At 45.0% G+C, this 20015-nt stretch overlaps 1 protein-coding gene across 1 annotated transcript in view; it reads right to left on the minus strand.

Moving 5' to 3' along the window:
* Positions 1-650: 650 nt before the first annotated feature.
* The window catches only part of TMEM207 (transmembrane protein 207), an 86639-nt gene continuing 67274 nt past the window's right edge, over positions 651-20015 (minus strand). The window contains exons 4-5 of the mRNA XM_044292154.1: positions 1554-1696; positions 651-934 (exon numbers count right to left, since the gene is read on the minus strand). Of these exons, the coding sequence (XP_044148089.1) occupies positions 789-934; positions 1554-1696 (289 nt within the window). The 3' untranslated portion in view covers positions 651-788. The remainder of the gene's footprint in view (positions 935-1553; positions 1697-20015) is intronic.

Raw genomic sequence — 20015 nt, forward strand, 5'->3', positions numbered from 1 at the left:
ATAGAATTACTCCTCGGTTGTCTTCAGGACAGAAGACACTGTGTATTCTCCTGCCTGTGATACAATTGCATCAAAGGTAATTGTCTCACAGGCAGAGGGGAGGTTTTTGTCTGAGTGTATTGTACGTGTTTATTGGTTGTTTTTACAAAACCCTGTGGGTGGTAACCTTGTTGAAAAATGTGTATAAGTCAATGCTGTGTGTTCAATAAAGAGTTTTGTTTTACCCTTCATCATGTTGAAGCTGGTGTTTGAGTAACTGATCGACACTGGGGATTGCTATATGCTGAAGATTTGCTATACTCCCCTGGCTATACTATTAGCTCTTGTAAGAGCTGTTCCTGCTCTCTGGATTTAGGAGAGGTTGACCCACTGGAGCCTGGAGCCTTGTCGTAGGTCCAGGGTAGGTAGGAGACGGCGAGACCTCAACCAAGCTTCGGCGGTACGTGGGGTCTGCAGTGCGTACGGTGTCAAGTGGAGTGCTTGGAGTCCTCGGGAAGCGCTAGGAGCATCATTCGACGGAGGTACCCAGTCGGGGTGCCAGGAGATCCGTTACAATAATAATAAATCTATAGTTAATGGTAAATATTAAGAACATTTTTGACTTTTATGTCCCAAGTTGTGCGCTGGACTAATAAAGAACTTGTTGACAACTTACAACCACATTCTAGAAATCAATTTGTAAGCCATATAATCATTGATTTACTTTAATCTAGCTTGTTCCTTTAACAAAAGGGTTCAGGGGGAACAAACATGTTTAGCAAAACTAGACATGTTGTTCACATTTGTAATCAACATATTTTATTGGTGAACAACTCTTCATATGAAGGAGGAGCTCGTAACTCCAATTCCCCAACTGATGCAGAAGAAGCAGATGAATCTGAAGTTCGATGAGAGGACCATGACTGGGGGTGGGGGCACTGGGGAGACTCTGTCACTGTAGGAAAGAAAAAAAGTTATCTGTATATACAATGCCGAAAGACCACATGCACCATCTATTGTGCACAGTTTAGAAATAGTCCAATGCATCTCAAGCTTAATTCTTAAACTGTCAACTAAACAAATTACATAAATCAATAGGTCAGGTAAATATAAGAAAAAAATGCTCTTTCTCCCCCCTCTCAACTAACATTGTCTGCTAAATTTATGTTGCGAGAGGAGACAGACTGTCGGCGCACTGAAGGATCAGATTACATAGCCCCATGGAAGTCTATGTAGAGGGGAGAAGAAATTAGTTGCTAGAGGGAGAAACAGGCATTTTCCTCTAAGATAAACAGCATAACAAAGTTTCTTACACTCACATGTACTATTGGTTTATGCTAATTTTGTTGCAAGTACAGTGACTATATGTACTCAATGTAATATTTGTTGACTGGTAATGACCCTACATTTTCCATCACTGTGAACTAATTGTAAACAGAAAGAAGATCCATTTTACAATGCAATCACAGGCTTTCCCATATTTTTGTCCTTAGGTAAATAAGATAGGACACTATTGTTCATATGCTGTTCCAACTGAATTTTAAGAAAGGTAAAATTTTCATAAATTGACATACCATATATAGAACATGAGCCACTCAGAGAGACTACTGTAACCATATTTCTAGAAGACAATTTTGCCTGTCTCTTTACACAACACTGGAGGCAGCAGGCAGTCATGCAACGCACCATCAAAATTAACAGGGCAAGCACGAAGATCCTGGAAAACAAAGCATCATATACAGTTATGGGTATATCAAACTTTAACTTGATATTTAACTAGTGGTGAGTGAGCATGCTCGGCCGAATACCTGTTCGGCTCGAGCATCGCTATGCTCGGCACATGGCAGTACTCGGCCGAGTACCACATGTACTCGAGCGGCATGCTTGAGTCTCCTCCCCGCAAGTTTTGCGGCTGTTAAGCAGCCAATAAACGTGCAGTAAGTGCTGCCATCACTGTAATGCCAGTAGCCAGTGTTTGGCTGGCCGGAACGCATCATCTGGTGCTATATAGCACCCGATGACGACAGTTTGTCTCAATGCGAGTCAGGGAGAGCTGCACTTAGGAAGGGACAGATAGTGTAGGGAGATTGTGATCTCAATATATTCCAGTGAATAATGTTTCAAAGACCCAAAATTCCTTTTAAGGACTATTGAGTGTTGTGGCAGCAATTTAATTGTGCAAAGTAGTACTCAAATTTATTTTTTATACTTTGCGAAATAGCGATTTTTTCTGCTATACAGAAGGTGTAATTCGTGAATTGTGTGATCTGCGCCTCAATACCTTGTGTGGTTGTAAGGCCCAAATATATGGAAAACATGAAAATACAGAAAAAAAATTCTCCCATAATCCTATCCACATTTTTGCTGTCAAGACTGCAATCGTGAATTGTGTGATCTGCGCTTCAACACCTTGTGTGGTTGTCAGGCCCAGATATAGTGAAAAATATAAATATAAACTACATCAGAAAACAGTGTCTTTACGGCAGATTCCAATAATCTGGCCCTTAAATAGTGTCCATATTCTGTGGTGTTCTGAAACATATACAGTACACCATCCGAAAACTGTTTCTTTAGGGCAAATTCCAATAATCTGTCCCTAATATAGTGTCCATATTCTGTGGGTTTCTGTGACAAAAATCCTCCGTACCCAGCTTCATGTCCAACTTAGCTGGGCGGCGCAGGGCAACACTGTCCAAGTCGGACCATTGCGAACAGTTGGTCGGTTGGATTGCTGAAGATAATGCTTCCAGTCGGTTAAGCACCACCCTCTCTTCCACCAAGTCCAGTCTCTGTAGCCAAGAGTCTGGTCAACCAAATCCTCACTCTGGTCATCCTTCCTCTCACCATGGAGAATCTTGCCAAATGAGTGATCCCACACTCGGATATTCCGAGGAGCTCTTTACAGCGCCACTATTACATTTTGGCCCTCGCGCCCAGCACGCTTTCAGAGGGACCTGAGATATTGTGCCCTGATTCCCAACCTCTTGAGCCTTCACAGTCTCAAGAAGATGACAGTGGTGAATGGCAATCATTTGTTCACGAGGTGGATGATGATGAGACACAGTTGTCAATCACTGAGGTTGTGGTTAGATCAAGTTAGGAGGATAAGCAGAGTGAGGAAGTGGAGCTGTGGCTCTCGCCACTCAATCTACAACCAGACAATGGCCGTAACTTGGTGGCGGCTTTGGAGCTTGGCAACCTGACACACATCCCATGCCTAGCCCACGTCTTAAACTTAGTGGTTCAGCAATTTATCAAAACCTACCCCAATTTTCAAGACCTAATAGTGAAGGCGAGCCGCGCTTGTGCTCATTTCCGCAAGTCGTCCACAGCTTCAGCCAGTCTGTCAACTCTGCAGCAGTGCTTGCGGCTTCCAGCTCACCGACTGTTGTGCTACGTGAGCATAAGCTGGAACTCTATGTTCCACATGTTGGCTAGGCTTTGTGAGCAGCAGAGGGCAGTTGTGGAATACCAGCTGCAACATGGTCGTCGCCTTTCGAGTCAACTGCCACTATTCACAAGCGAGGAGTGGGCATTGATGTCAGACCTCTGTGAGGTTTTAAAAAACTTTGATGAATTCCCACAGATGGTGAGTGGCGATAATGCTATTATCAGCATAACCATCCCACTGCTGTGTCTACTCAAACGATCGCTGCTCACAGTTAAGGACGACGCTCTGAATATGGCAGACAAGGAAATGGGGGAGGACGTTAAACAGGGTGATAGCCAACCCACCCTCAGTTCGTCTTCTCAGCGCGAAATGGACCATGAAGAGGAGGAGCTGGAGACAGTTGCCTCTGCTACATAGAGTAGTACCCATGGAATTTTAATTCCATCTGTTCAGCGTGGATGGGCAGAAGAGGAGGAGGAAATGAAGATTCATCCTGATGTCGACATCAACGTCTTGCCTGTTGATTCCATCTGACAACGCTGGCTGCAGAGTCTGTACTTCCTTGGCCAACCAAGGAGGGGAGAAAAAGGGAACACACAGCAGTTCCAACAGATGCAGGGCAACACTCTTCAAAGCCTGGGACAGTTTCATGACACCCCACCAGCACCCTCACCCTGATGTGTGGCCTACTGCCACAAGGAGAGAACATTTTTGGAAGATGGTGAAGGAGTACATAGCAGACTGTGTCAGCGTCCTCAATGATCCCACAGTGCCTTACAATTACTGGGTGTCTAAGCTGGACACGTGGCACGAACTGGCGCTCTACGTTTTGGAGGTGCTGGCCTGCCCTGTTGCCATTATTTTGTCTGAGTGTGTATTTAGTGCTGCAGGTGGCATTATAACAGATAAGCGTATCTGCCTGTCAACAAAAAATGCTGACAGGTTGACTCATATAAAAATGAAGAAGGCCTGGATTGATCATGACTTCTCGACCCCACCAGGGGAATGCTGATGAACATAAAGACACTTTATATGTGTTGTTTTTAATCTAGTTAATAGACTGTATTCCCATGCACCCCTTCGACCACAAACAATGGTATTGTCACGACAGGGAGTGGGGGAACCCCCCATCGTGCAATGCTCTGGCTACCAGGCCGCAATGCAGGGAAAAGGGAGCTGGTCACCTCCTAACACTTCCCTCAACAGGCCCTAGTCTCCTAACTGTATGAGCCCCCTTCAGGTGTTAGAGGACTCATACCCACGTGCCTAGAGATCTAGGAATCCCTGCATTGTCCTACAGATGATGACAGGGCAGAGAATACCTGTGCATCCACGACACGGATGGCAGGCGTCTCCAGAGGCCCAGTAGCTGACAGGATGCAAGACTATGGGTGAAACAGTACAGCAGGTAAGTCACACAGCAACATAACAATGCTATCAACACTTACCTGCCGCAGCCGAGATGGAGGCTCCAGGCTGGGAAACCCAGCCTTGCCTTCACTTAAACCCCTCCGGGAAAGCAAGCCCCTTCCGGAGCAATCACACCACCATGCGAACCTCCAAACAGGGACCACACCAAAACTACATACACCAGGTGGGGGAGGAATAACAGAAACACAATGGAGGGGACAAACTGACACAGCAAAGGAAACAGAATCACAAATAAGGGTGGCTCACACAGACATCAAACATACAGCCAGGGAGCAAAGCTCCAACACAGGCTGACAAGCAAACTCTGACCTCAGGCAGCAACACACCAACATATAAAGAGGCCAGAGGTCACATCCACCACAAAACATTAACTCTGTGCAAACCAAAAATGGGGAAATACCACAACCCAGGGAAAATGCCTCACATGCAAACACCATTGCCAACGGCAACCACACGTGTAGACACAGAAGCACAACTTAACCAAGGGTTGTGACAGGTATATCGTTGAATCTTCTGTTTCTCAGCCTCCTCCTCCTATTCCGTCATATAAACATGCATTGCTTATTCGTCACATATAATGCCCTCGCATATATGGCCTTCAAATAAAAATTTTAGAGGGTCCGCTCACCAGCAGGCCTTCACAACTAATATTTTATAGGGTCCGCTCACAAGCAGGCCCTCGCATCTAATTTTTTTAGAGGTTCCGCTCACCAGCAGGCTCTCATACATAATTTTTTTGAGGATCCACTCACAAGCAGGCCCTCACATCAAATTTTTTAGAAGGTCCGCTCACCAGCAGGCCCTCAGATAAAAGTTTTTAGAGGGTTCACTTAACAGCATGCCCTCAGATAAAAATGTTTAGACGGTCCGCTCACATGCAAGCCCTCACATCGAATTTTTTAGAGGGTCTGCTCACCAGCAGCCCCTCACATCTAAATTTTTAGAGGGTCCACTCACCATCAGGCCCTCACATCTATATTTTTAGAGAGTCCGCTCACCAGCAGGCCCTCACATCTAATTTTTTACAGGGTCCTCTCATCAGCAGGCCCTTACATCTAATTTTTTACAGGGTCCGCTCACCTGCAGGCCCGCAACTCAAATCTTTTACAGGGTCAGCTCACCTGCAGGCCCAAACCTAAAATCTTTTACAGGGTCAGCTCACCTGCAGGACCGCAACTCAATGTGAATGAGGCCCTCCTTTATATGATATACAGGTTGTATCGGAATGCCTCTTCCTTGCAATTTTTGGCAGCATTTGCACTTTATATACAAGTAAATATACAGGAAAGAATGTTTTCAATACATTTTTCCTATAAAATCGATTTTTTTTTTTTACTTTGGTTTTGTGCACAAAACAACCTTAATTAGATTGTGGGCCGGGTGATCACTTTAAGTCCTTTAAGCTGCATCAGCAGCTGATTAATTCAGACCAGGGCTGTAGCTATAGGGGAAGCAGGGGAAGCTGCAGCTTTGGGGCCCTGACCCAGAAGCAGCCCATCCAGGAGGAGGAGAACTAAAGGATTTGGTCAGGGCCCCCTCAACAGTATTACACAATTAAATTATATACAGTGACAGTATAGACAGTGTATAAAATGGATGGAACAGCTGCCGGCCCTAGTCTGAGAGAGCGATCTTTACTAGCAGGCATGGGGGCTGTGGGATGGAGCCACATTCAAAAATTTGCTGTGGGGCCCAGTCATTTCTAGCTACGCCACTGATGTAGCCCACAAAAGCAAGTGGGGTTTATCGATTACAAAACCCTAATTAAATTGTGGGCTTAGTGATCAGTTTAAAGCCTTTTAAGTAGCATCAGCAGCAGCATGGTGATACAAATGAGTGGCAAGGTTGCATGGTGTGGAGATGGCAGCATGAGGAAGCCACATAGTGGCACAATCACTGAGTCTAGATAAAAGACTAAGGCCACAGATTGTTTAGAAAGATGCAGATGGAAACAATCTGTGGAGCTGTATCACGGTCACCTGCAGATTAATGCAGCCATCAAAATCAAGTTGGGTTTGTCGGTTCCACCTCAGCTCACCAGCAGGCCCGCACCTAAAATCTTTTACTGGGTCAGCTCACTTGCAGTCCTGCAACTCAAATCTTTTATTGGGTCAGCTCACATGCAGGCCTGCAACTGAAATCTTTTACAGGGTCAGCTCACATGCAGGCCCTCGCATAGAACTTTTTAGAGGGTCAGCTCAGCTGCAGGCCCTCACATATAATGTTTTACAGGGTCAGCTCACCCGCAGGCACTAGAATATAATGTTTAACAGGGTCAGCTCACCAGCAGGCCTGGAGCTAAAATCTTTTACTGGGTCATCTTGCCTGCAGGCCCACAACTCAAATCTTTTACAGGGTCAGCTCACCTACAGGCCCGCAACTCATGCTGCCTTGCTTTGAAGTAGTAGCCGTAGCCATTTATCAGGCTCCCTCTCCGAAAATGTTAGGCGCATAAAAGAACATCGAAAGTTGACAGAAGATCGTGGACGTAACGGGGATGTGCGATGAGGCAGAAGTTATCTAGAGTCAACCAAACGGCAGCAGGGCCTCTCCTGTATAATGTTTACTCATTCAAAATACTGCAGTGACATTCCCTGTAATTTTACTCATTCCAATAACATGGCATCATAAGAGTCCTGTATTGTTATTTATCGTCACTACCTCTCCAAGTCGGGAGTGGGTAATTGCTATGCGCCTGCTGCCTTCTTTGGATGTTTCTGCTTTACTAACTTGACCCACCCTAAAGTTAAAATTTGCTGCATTATGGTAAATGTCAAATGTCAACAAAAGGGTGTCTGTCAGCAGATTTGTGCCTATAAAACTGGCTGTCCTGTTGCATGTGCACTTGGTAGCTGAAGGCATCTGTGTTGGACTCATGCTCATATGTGTTCGCATTGTGAGAAAAATGAAGTTTTAATATATGCAAATGTGCCTCTAGGAGCAATGAAGCTCTCTCTGCAATGGCTGTGCCCTCTCCACTTTGACAGGGCCATGTGTGATGACATTTATAATGCCTGACCCTGTCAATCAAAGTGCAGAGTGTTCGGCAGTTGCAGAGGGAGCAGAGCCTCTAGGTGTAATGGCAACGCCCCAGTTTCTCCTAGAGGCTAATTTGCATATATTAAAACATAATTTATATTAGCAATACTGCAGGGGTGTAGCAAGGGTTCGGGAGGGCACTGGCACATATGAATATGGGACAAACACAGATGCCTTCAGCTGCCAAGCACACATTCAACAGTTCAGCCAGTTTCATCTGCTGACAGATGCCCTTTGCTGTAACTATAAGGAAAGCATACATACTTGTTTTAATGAGAAGGTGCAAATAAGACCCCTTTGGCAGCAGCTGACCAGATGCTTTTTTCCACTGATGTCTTTCTTTGTAAAGGAGTTTGGGGCCGCTCAGACAAGAATGTTGTTTCAGTTTGCCGAAAACAACTTTTACCTAATGTTTGTTGCCAAATGTAGATCACCCAGAATCTAATATAGGTAATAGTCACCACAAGCAAAACAGTACATTGGTGAAAGCTGCTTGCTGGATTGTATAGTATAGTAAAATAAGTAAAAAGTTACCAGTGCACTAGGAGGCTCTGTTCACATCAGCATGGTTTTCATTACGGACGTCCAATGGACCATATTAACCTATAATGGGGTCCATTAGGTTTCACCAAGGCTATTAGCTTGATGGGAAAAGTAGTGCTGCATTCAGTGCCTGTACATGTCTGTGAAAAAGAATTTAATCTGCAAGAATGTCTCCTAATGGATCCTCCTATACAGAAATGAAGAAAGCATAGCAATGTGCTGTGTAAAGATCAGTGTCATATTCCGGTACGTGGATTAGAGACAGAGTCTAAACATGGCCTAAATGAGCAGGTTACTTAAAAGTAGAAAACATGTTTAGGCTAGGATCCCAGCCATCTGATAGTGATACAGTTAGTAACCCACCTAGAAAAAACCCCCATATCTTTATACATGTAGAAAATATGTATGTATTTAAAAGGAAATACTGTATATCATGTCTAATATGGCAGGTAACAGACATGTGGCGCAGAGGGGAGGGAAGAGGAGTACCCTTCCACTAGGGAGAGGGAGGAGTGGTGACCCCCTAGCTCACCTAACACTGGCACCTGGCTGCCCTGACATCCCTAGACGGGCTGCTAACTTGTACGCCGATCACGTGCCCTGAAATAAGCCATAGTGAATAGGGCGGTGGGAGCACTAGTCCTCACCACTGACATGTAGGGTAACAACAGGGAAAGAACAAGCAATCCCCCGAAGGGAGACAACAACAGGAGTGAACCGGAGATCCAACAGCTCCAGTTCCAACAGCTCCACAGCAACTCCAACTCCACCAGAGGTCAGACTAGAAGATCTGGACCAGAATCTATTCTCACCACTAGGTCATGGAGGGATATCTCTAGAGACCGAGCGAGTAGCCACCCGCTGCGACATCCTGACCCTAGGTACAACAGGGTCAGCGATAGGTCGTGACTAGAGTTGAGCGGACACCTGGATGTTCGGGTTCGACGAGTTCGTCCGAATTTCACAAAGTTCGAGTTCGGGACCTGAACCTGACCAGAACTTGACCCTGAACCCGAACCCCATTGAAGTCATCGGGGACCAGAACTTTTGAGCACTAAAATGTCTTTAAAAATGTCATGGAAATGGCTAGAGGGCTGCATATGCCAGCAAAATGTGGTTAGGAGCATGGCAAGTGCTTTGCAAACAAATGTGGATAGGGAAATGACTTTAAATAACATAAAATACGTAAAAATAAAAAATTATAATCTTGATCTAGAAGGACGAGGTCCATATGAAGTAGGAGGTTAAGAAGGCAGTGGATGTGCCAGTGTAGGTGGAAGCAGCTGTGGAGGAGGTAGCCAACACTGTTTTTTGGTTTTAAATTTTATTTTTTATTTTTTAAATTAGGGTACACCCCAAAATATTGGGAAATATAACCTGTGATAACCCCCTCCAGCCGTGCTAAACAAACGTTCAGACAATACACTGGCTGCAGAGCAGGCCAGCACCTCCAAGGCGTAAAGGGCAAGATCAGGCCATGTGCCCAATTTGCAGACCCAGAAGTAGCAGGGGGCAGACCCATCAGTCAGTTCGTGTAGGTGTGTGCACACACATACTGCCCCACCATGTTGCACGTCCCCGTGATGTTCACGATCCAATTTGATATCTGCTCTATCAACTTTCGATGTTCTTTTCTGCGCCTACCATGTTGATCACGGTTAGCGACGAATCAGGGTTCCATGTCGGAGAGGGAGCATGAGAAAGGGATAGCACATCCAAGGGAGATCAATGGATGGAATTTAATTGTGATCGAGCGGAAATGTGGGAGAAGATATTAAAACTGAAGAATCAAAGGAAAGGGGGCCCGTGGCAATTATCCACTCCCGACTTGGGGAGGTAGCGACGATAAATAACAATACAGGACTCTAAAGATACCCTGTTATTGGAATGATTAATAAAAAATTATAGGGAATGTCACTGGAGTATTTAGGATTTGGAAAGACAGGAGAGGCCCTGCTGCCGCTTTGTTGACTCTAGATAACTTCTGCCTGATCGCACATTACCGCGACGTTCACGATTCATTTGGATATTATCTCTTTCAACATTCGATGTTCTTTTCTGAGCCTACCATGTTGATTACGGTTATCAGCGAATCAGGGTTCCACAAAGAGAGACCACTTCCAAGGGAGGTTAATTTTTTTTAATTAAATATGATTGAGCGGAAAAGTGGGACAAATTATTGAAGCACAAATGTGGGACAAGTTGTTAAAGTTTAAGAATTGAATGAAAGAAGGGGGCGCACATCAATTAAAGAAAAGTTTTTAAATTAAATTTCCTGTCACCTATGCAGAGCAGGGGTTTGTATACGGCAAAATTGGTAAAATGTCACCCGACAATATAAGAGCTGATTTTTTTATATTTATGTCCTCATCACCTATACAGAGCAGGGGTTTAAATGGTCAAATGTCACCCTAGAATGTAAAAAACTAATTAGTAATATTTGTTTACCTGTGTAGTAGGTACAGCAGGGGAATATCACACCCCAAAAATTGGTGAATTTCACTCAAATATATAACAGACAAATTAGTGAAATGTTTTTACCTGTCTACTAGGTACAGCCGGGGTATATCACACCCAAAAATTAGTGAATTTCACCCGAATATGTAACAGACAAATTAGCAAAATGTTACCTGTCTACTAGGTAGAGCAGGGGTATATCACACACAAAAGTTTGTGAATTTCACCTGAAAATGTAACAGACAAATTAGTGAAATGACATAAAATAAAATAAAATACGTACAAATTAAAACATTTAACTTGATTTATGAGGTGGAGGTCCATATGGAGTAGGAGTTTGAGTAGGCGGTGGACGTAGCTGTGTAGGTGGAAGCGGCGGTGGAGGAGGACAAGGTAGCCAACACTGGTTTTTGGTTTTAATTTTATTTATTTATTTAAATTAGGGTACACTCCAAAAGAGTGTGAAATATCCAAAATACAACAATGAGCAATTGCGCTGTAGTATAATTAAGGCCGGTATACATGTCTATTCTGCACAAGGTATGGACAAGTATTGTGGGATCAATGCCTGGTTCATTTTAATGAATGTGAGCTTGTCCACATTGGCTGCGGACAGGTGGATGCGCTTGTCTGTGGTAACGCCCCCTGTGGTGCTAAACACACGTTCAGACAATACACTGGCTGCGGGGCAGGCCAGGACCTCCAAGGCGTAAAGGGCAAGCTCAGGCCATATTCCCAATTTGGAGACCCAGAAGTTGAATGGGGCAGACCCGTCATTCAGTATGTGTAGGCATGTGCACACATACTGCTCCACCATGTTGGTGAAATGCTGCTCCTGCTAAGACGTTCCATATCAGCTGGTGGTGCTGGTTGTTGTGGCGTGCTGACAAAGCTTTTCCACATTTCGGCCATGCTAACCCTGTCTTCTGAGGTGCTGGTGGTGCCCCAGCTGCTTTGGCGACCTCTTCCTCCTCCTCTGCCTTTGCCTTGTGCTTCTACTGTGCCCCTGCTGTCAGGTGGGAATACCACCAGCAGCCCGTCTACCAGCGTTCGCTTGTACTCGCGCATCTTGGCGGTCGTTTCGGAGACACTGCAGCATGTGTGCCAGGCTGCCCAGATCCAAGCTGTCCTCTGTGGGAGGTGTATCGTCTGTGTCCTCTTTATGCCCCCAGCCACGCACCAGTGATGGCCATGAGCTGGTTTGGGTGCCACCCTGCTGTGAACACGGTTCCTCCTTCTCCATCTGCTCCTCCTCATCCTCCACCTCATCATCCTCCAGAACTGTGCCCTGGCTGGACAATTGTGTACCTGGCGTTTGTGGGTGCAGGAACCCACCCTTGGAGCCACTTGTGAATGACTGGCCGGAAACCCTATGAAATGATCCCTCTTCCTCCTCCTCTTGTGCCACATCCTCTTCCATCATCACCAGCAGCGTTTTTTCAAAGAGACATAGAAGTGGCATAGTAATGCTGAGAACGGCGTTATCGGCACTGGCCATGTTGGTGGAGTACTCGAAACAGCGCAACAAGGAACACAGGTCTCGCATGGAGGCCCAGTCATTGGTGGTGAAGTGGTGCTGTTCAGCAGAGAGACTCACCTGTCTGTGCTGCAGCTGAAACTCCACTATCGCCTGCTGCTGCTCGCACAGTCTGGCCAGCATGTGCAAGGTGGAGTTCCACCTTGTCGGCACGTAGCATATGAGGCGGTGAGCAGGAAGGCTGAAGTTACACTGGAGCGCTGACAGGCGAGCAGCAGCAGGGTGAGAAAGCCGAAAGCGCGCACAGATGGCCCGCACTTTATACAGCAGCTCTGACATATCTGGGTAATTTTTAAGGAACCTCTGCACCACCAAATTTAGCACATGCGCCAGGCAACGGATTTGCGTCAAACCGGCTAGTCCCAGAGCTGCTACGAGATTTCGCCCATTATCGCACACCACTAGGCCGGGCTTGAGGCTCACTGGCACCATCCACTCATCAGTTTGTTGTTCATGGCCCATCCACAGATACGTTTTAAAACTGCCTGCTGTCGTTTACCCCTGGCTGTGCTGAAGTTGGTGGTGAAGGTGTTACACTGACCGGATGGGGAGCTGGTAGAGGGTGAGGAAGCGGAGTAGGAGGAGGAAGCAACAGGAGGCAAACTGAAGCGCTCTGCAATCCTTGGTGGTGGAAGGACATGCGCCAAACTGCTATCCGCCTCAGGCCTAGCCGCCACTGCATTTACCCAGTATGCTGTTATGGAGATACAACATCCCTGACCGTGCTTACTGGTCCACGTATCCGTAGTTAGGTGGACCTTGACACAGATGGCATTGCGCATTTCACACCTGATTTTGTCCCCCACTTGGTTGTGCAGGGAAGGGATAGTACGCCTGGAAAAGTAGTGGCGGCTGGGCACGACATACTGTGGAACAGCCACCGCCATAAGGCTTTTAAAACTCTCTGTCTCCACCAGACAGAATGACAGCATTTCAAAGGCCAGTAATTTTGAAATGCTGGCATTCAGGGCCAGGGATCGCGGGTGGGTAGGGGGGTACTTCCTCTCCCGCTCCAGTGTTTGGGAGATGGAGAGCTGAACACTTCCGTGGAACATTGTGGAGATGCTTGGTGACCCAGGTGGTGGTGTTGCTGGCAGATCCTCTGTTTGTGGGATGGCAGGTGGCACTGTCATTTCAGAGGTGCATGAAGAGGCCGAGGCTGCAGCAGAAGAAGAAGCAGGAGGAGCCAGAGACCTTTCTTGGTTTTTGAGCTGTCTACTCCACTGCAGCTCGTGCTTTACACTTAGATGCCTGGTCATGCAGGTTGTGCTCAGGTTGAGAACATTTATACCTCGCTTCAGGCTCTGATTGCACAGCGTGCAAACCACTTGTTGTCAGCACATTGTCTGAAGAACTGCCACGCTAGGGAACTCCTTGGAGCTGGCTTCGGTGTGCTCTGTCCTTTGCTGTGGTGAGCAGTAGCAGGCGTACTGTCTAGGGGACGTTTGCTCCGCTTTTGCACCCTGCTACCTCTTCTGCTGTGCTGGTGGCTCTGTGCGACCACCGCCTCTTCCTCCGAACTACACAGGTCACTCACATGACCTTGATTCCATGTGGGGTCGATGACCTCATTGTCCTCTACATCATCTTCCACCCAGTCTTCACCCCTGCCCTCATTGTCGGTCTGCACACTTTTAAAAGCCACAGCAGTTGGCCCCTGTGTTTCGTCATCATCCGAGACGTGCTGCGTTGGTCCTCCCATGTACTCATCTTGAAAGATAAGTGGTTGGGCATCGGTGCACTCAATCTCTTCCACTTCTGGGGCAGGGATAGGTGGATGGCCCTGGGAAACCCTGCTAGCAGAGTCATCAAAAAGCAGAAGAGACTGATGCATGACTTGGGGCTCAGACTAGGGCTGATTTGCAAGGGGGTGAGGTAAAATACTTAGGGACATCGGCTGCAGGTGCCAACTCTGATCTTTCAGCAGGAGACTGGGTGGGACAATGTAAAGGAATTGGAGGCACTGTCAGCAACCCAATCTATTATCACCTGTACTTGTTCTGGCCTCACCATTCGTAGAGCCGCATTTGGCTCAGCCAAATACCGCTGAAGGTTCTGTCGCCTACTCACACCTGAGGAAGGTGTTTCACTTGTGCGTGTAGCTGGCACAGATCGACCACATCCTCTGCCTGCAACAGGAGCTCCACCAGCAGCACCACGACCTGGGCCATGTCCCTTATTTGACGCTCTCCTCATATTTTTCGAATTTAGGATCTTGCTCTAAATTGGTATTTAATAGTAGAATAGAATGACAGTATGCAACAGGAGCTCCTCCAAAAGCACCACGACCAGGGCCACGTCCCTCATATTTCTCAAATTTAGGATCTTGCCCAAAATGGGTGTTTTTTTAATGACAGAATAGAACAGGGATTTATCAGGGGGTGCTCCCACAACATTTTGTGTTTGTCATGAAGAAGGACCCTGATGCTAAAGAGGTCTGAAACGCGTCACTTGTTTGCACCTTGCTGTGTGGAATTTTATAACCGCTGAAATAAAAAAGCCATGTATTCACACCTGACCTGAGCTGGACTTCTCCTTCCTTTGGAATCGTCTGTATATTTCTGCATCCAGGTGCGGCGTCCATGCCCGGAGGGTGTTGTGGAGCAGGTGAGAGCTGCCTTACACTTAATCAGAATAGAACAACAGTATCTAAAGGTTGTATATCACAATGGCAGATGCAGCAAGTCTGCAAAATTAAGTTTTTGCCCAATATAGGTGTTTTTTTAATAGCAGAATAGAACAACAGTATTTAAAGGGTGTATCTCACAATGACAGATGCAGCAAAGCCTGCCGAATTAAGTTTTTTGCCCAAAATTGGTGTTTTTTAATAACAGAATATGAAAGCATTATATAACGCTTGAATTTCACACTGACAGATGCATCAAGGGCTTCAAAATTTAGCATTTTGCCCAAAATGGATGTTTTTTTTAACCCAGAATATTATTGCTGTATTTCAAGCTTGTATCTCACACTGACTAATGCGGCATAGGTCCCAGATGGAGGGTATTGCCAAAAATGGGTGTTTTTTTAAAACCCAGAAAATTATTGAAGTATTTCTAGCTTGTTTTTAACAATGATAGATGCAGCAAACGCCGCAAAATTTGGATTTTGCCCAAAAAGGGTGTTTTTTTAATAACAGAATATGACAGCAGTATATAATGCTTTATATTTCACACTGACAGATGCAGCAAGGGCAGTAAAATTTTGTATTTTGCCCAAAATGGGTGTTATTTTAAACCCAGAATATTATTGCTGTATTTCAAGCTTGTATCGCACACTGACACATGCAGACAAGGCCGCAAATTTAGTATTTTGCCAAAAAAGGGTGTTTTTTTATAACAGAATATGACAGCAGTATATAACGCTTGAATTTCACACTGACAGATGCAGCAGGGGATGTAAAATTGAGTATTTTGCCCAAAAATTTAGTTTTTTAAAACCCAGAAAATTATTGCTGTATTTCTAGCTTAAATTGCACACTGACTAATGCGGCATAGGCCCCAGATGGAGGGTATTGCCAAAAATTTGTGTTTTTTTAAAACCCAGAAAATTATTGAAGTATTTCAAGCTTGTTTTTAACAAGGACAGATGCAGCAAATGCCGTAAAATTAGGATTTTGCCCAAAAAGGGTGTTTTTCTAATAACAGAATATGACAGCAGTATATAACGCTTGAATTTCACACTGACAGATGCAGCAAGGGATGAAAAATTGAGTATTTTGCCAAAAAAGGGTGATTTTTTTTAAAGCCAAGAAAAATTATTTCATTATTTCACAAATGCACATATGCTGTGCTGGTGCACAGAACTTGCATAAAATGGCCGCCGCCACCGACCTAACTAATAGACGGATAAAAGTTATTTTACTGGGTCACTGGGCTCAGGGCAGGTTAAAAAGATTGTGCACTGCACCCACAAAACTAAATCTAGGTAGAGCGCTGAGTTAACAAGCACTTCTGATTAAATATTCTGTCCTATTCTCTCCCTCACAGCAGCAGGATCCTATCCCTACACTAATCAGAGCAGAGTGATGTGCAGCGCTACGTGACTCCAGCTTATATAGAGGCTGGGTCACATGCTGCACTGGCCAATTACAGCCATGCCAATAGTAGGCATGGCTGTGATGGCTTCTAAGGGCACACGAGCCATTCAAAAAGCGCCATTAACTCACCAAACCCAAACCCCAAATTTGACTGAAATGTTCGGGTTTGTGTCCAGGTCCAAAAATCCTAAAGTTTGGTACGAACTCTATTCGTGACACCCTCGTTACAAAATAGGGGTTTATGAAACTGGGCCAATGGTGATGTGCCGCTGTTCCCATTCAGCATGAGTTATGTTAACAGGACGCATGGCTTTAGAGCTGAATCTGGAGCTGGCTAAATCATTGCCCTGTTACCTTAGAAAAGTGATTTAAAAATATCCTTGCTTTTGGAAAACAGTAGTGTATGGGTTTCAAAAACATACCAAAAAGTGCACACAACTAAATTTTCTCACTTATATTTCCACAAAAACTCAAAAGCTCAAGCTGGGGAAAAGGGATGACCATAAAATCATAGCAATCATTTAAATGGGGTATTTGACTTACCAGCAATGAAAAAGTACATTGCAGTCGAGTGGTAGTTCCCATTCTTAAGAGTACATTTCCATTGATTTTGTGGGTTCAACCATGAGATCAGTGGCAGAAGCAGGGCTGTATTAATGGACATAACTTTAAGCTCAGCAGTTTAACCTTTCAGATGATGCAGTCAATAGTGACCATGGCATCTAAAATAGTTAGACAGATGGAAGGAGTTCCTACTGTCAGCCTCTTGACCTGATAATAGCCTCTGGGTATTCCATCTGAAGAAGCATATTAGACCCTGTCAGAGATAGGTTGTATTAGGCTGCTTGCTACTGTAAAACTGTCTGAAAGGTATAATATGCTGCATTACATAAGTATTTCAGTGAATTAAACAGGGAATCAAGAGAATAAGCTAACAAGGGATCAAGTCCTCTCTTGTGTAAAAAATGTGAAAATAATAATTAGAGATGAGCAAATCGAAGTTGACAAAGTCAATAGTGAAAATATAGCATTCTTAATTCAGAATGCTTAGTAAATTAGGGATGGAGGGGTTAAAAGAAAAAATAAAATAATAATTAAACTCACCTCATCCACATGTTCAAGAAGCCCTGCTCGTCTTCTTCCTTCTTCTTTGATGATCTGGGAGGAAAAGGACCTTTGGTGACGTCACTGCACTCATCACATGGTCCATCACCATGGTGATGGGCCATGTGATGGTCATGTGATGACTAAGCATTCTGTATTAAGAACGTAACACCTAACTTCTGTGAAGAAGTCCGAGTTCGGGTCTGGATACCAAACATGCCAATTTTTCTCACGCGCGTGCAAAACGCATTAAAACGCTTTGCACTCGCAGGGAAAAATCACGCATTTTCCTTCAATGCACCCACATCTTTTCCCTCACTTCACCCGCAACATCCGTGTGAAAGAGGCCTTACTGTAAACGTGTCTGAAAGGTATAATATGCTGCATTACATAAGAATTTCAGAGTATTAAATGTAGTGTCCCACTAGGTAGGGGTGGGCACTACATAAGGGTCAATTGGTGTGCGCGTTACTCCTACTCACAAGGGACAGAAATGTTATATTTAATTGTGCATTTAATGTATGTTCTAATGTGTTGTTATATGCAATGTACCCCTGTATGATGCAATAGCAGGCCTAGTTGGGTGTAGTTAGACATCCCAGACACTAGAGGGAGATAGGGAGCCCCTAGTATAAATGTACAGGCCCAGACAGGGAGAGTTAGTGCAGTGCAGTGCAGTGTGTGCAGAGTCAGGAGTCTGAGAAGACAGAGGCTAGAAAGCCTGCTCCTGACATGCAGCTTGATAGCCCTGGCTGATAGTGATGTCCAGGAGGCTAGTGAGAAGATCCAGCCTGCCTGAAACCAAGAGAGCCTTAGTTAGCTCTGAAGTCACCCCAGTTGCAGGACCCAACCTCCTGGGAGAAACCCACAGTCAATCAACAGCCACGTGAGCAAGATCCAGGGAAAGATAAGTAACCGTGATGGGCAGATGCAAATAGAAAGGAAAGCAAGGATTTAATTAATACCAGAGGAAGATAGTTACCAAGGATTTAAGCCACCCTTTAGGCATCCGGGCCTTGGGATTTAAAGCCAGAACAGGAGTTCTAGAAAAGGACAGTGTACATTGTTTCTGAGGAAAGGTACAACCTGCTGCTGAGTGCTTGTGACTTTACCCTCTGCGTATCTTGCATAATTATTACCTGCCGTTTTGTGAATAAGCCTACTTGTGGAACTGTGATTGAAAGACTGTGTTACCACCTGCTGTACAAAGTTGAACTGTTCAGTAAAAGTAACGTTTGGTTCACTAGTCTACCTGTGTACCTACATCATTCCGACTACCAACCGGCGTGCCACCGTCCAAAGGCACTGGCGTCACGAATCCAACAGAGACCTTGCCCCAGGCACTCAAAATACCCGTAATATCCTGGGCACCTCATCCACCATCAGGCCTGGTCCCTATATACAGAGTGTGCCCCAGAGGAACCATGTCTACCTCTCCTTCACTGCCACGCGCCTGCCCAGGGTTCTCCAATACAGTGAGTAACCCTCGATTGCCCATAACCGTGACCTCACTTCGCTATACCCTGCAGGTCTGGCGTGTTGCATAAACAGGGGATTAAGAGAATAAGGTAACAAGGGATCAAGTCCTCTATTGTGTAAAAAATATGAAAATAATAATTAGAGATGAGCGAATCGAAGTTGACAGAATTCGATCCCAATTCCAGGAAAAATTTGATTCGCACTGAATTACAATTTCCTGACACTTCGTGGTTACGAAATGAATTTTTTCCTAAAATGGCTGCTGCACATGTTAGGACATGGAGCAAAGAACTCTGGAAACGAGGGATCCATGCATGCAGCCAATCAGCAGCGATCCAGCCCTGTGATGTCACAGCCCAATAAATAGTCTCAGCCATATTGGATTTTGCTATTTTCCAGTGTACTTAGTGCAGGGAGAGACGTCAGCAGGCGCTAGGGACAGTGCTATAAAAGACATGAAAACTTTTATTTTGCTAAATAGAAGTTTGGGGAAAGATCATTAGTGTAGGGAAAGAATAGGGAGGAATTATTCCACACTATAAAAGGAGAACAGGGTCCAATAGGGGAGTTTACAGCCTGGGTAATAGGAATAATCTTATTACACCTTGCTGCACTGACTGCGGATCCAAATTGCCATTATACTGCTTCTTTCAAGTTTGTAATAGATGATACCTCTGTAATTCCCGCACACTTTTCTTGTTATTGGGGTGCAAGTGCTGTGTGATACAGCCATTAACAGGGTGTATTACATGGAAATATTTCTACGCCTTTTTTGGCGTGTATAAGTGGAAAAAAATACGGGCTTATTTGCCGTTCAGCGATGCAGTTATATGTTCTAAAGCCTTTTTTGGCATGTATTAGTGGAAAAAAAGGGCTTATTTGCAGTTCAGCGGTGCCGTTATATGTTCTAAAGCCTTTTTGGGGGTGTATTAGTGCAAAAAAAGGGCTTATTAGCCATTGTGTGGTGAAGTGAGAAAATTTCAGCCTTTTTTGGTGTGTATTAGTGGAAATCAAAA

Source organism: Bufo gargarizans, chromosome 4, assembly GCF_014858855.1.
Source record: "Bufo gargarizans isolate SCDJY-AF-19 chromosome 4, ASM1485885v1, whole genome shotgun sequence".
Taxonomy (NCBI): Eukaryota; Metazoa; Chordata; class Amphibia; order Anura; family Bufonidae; genus Bufo; species Bufo gargarizans.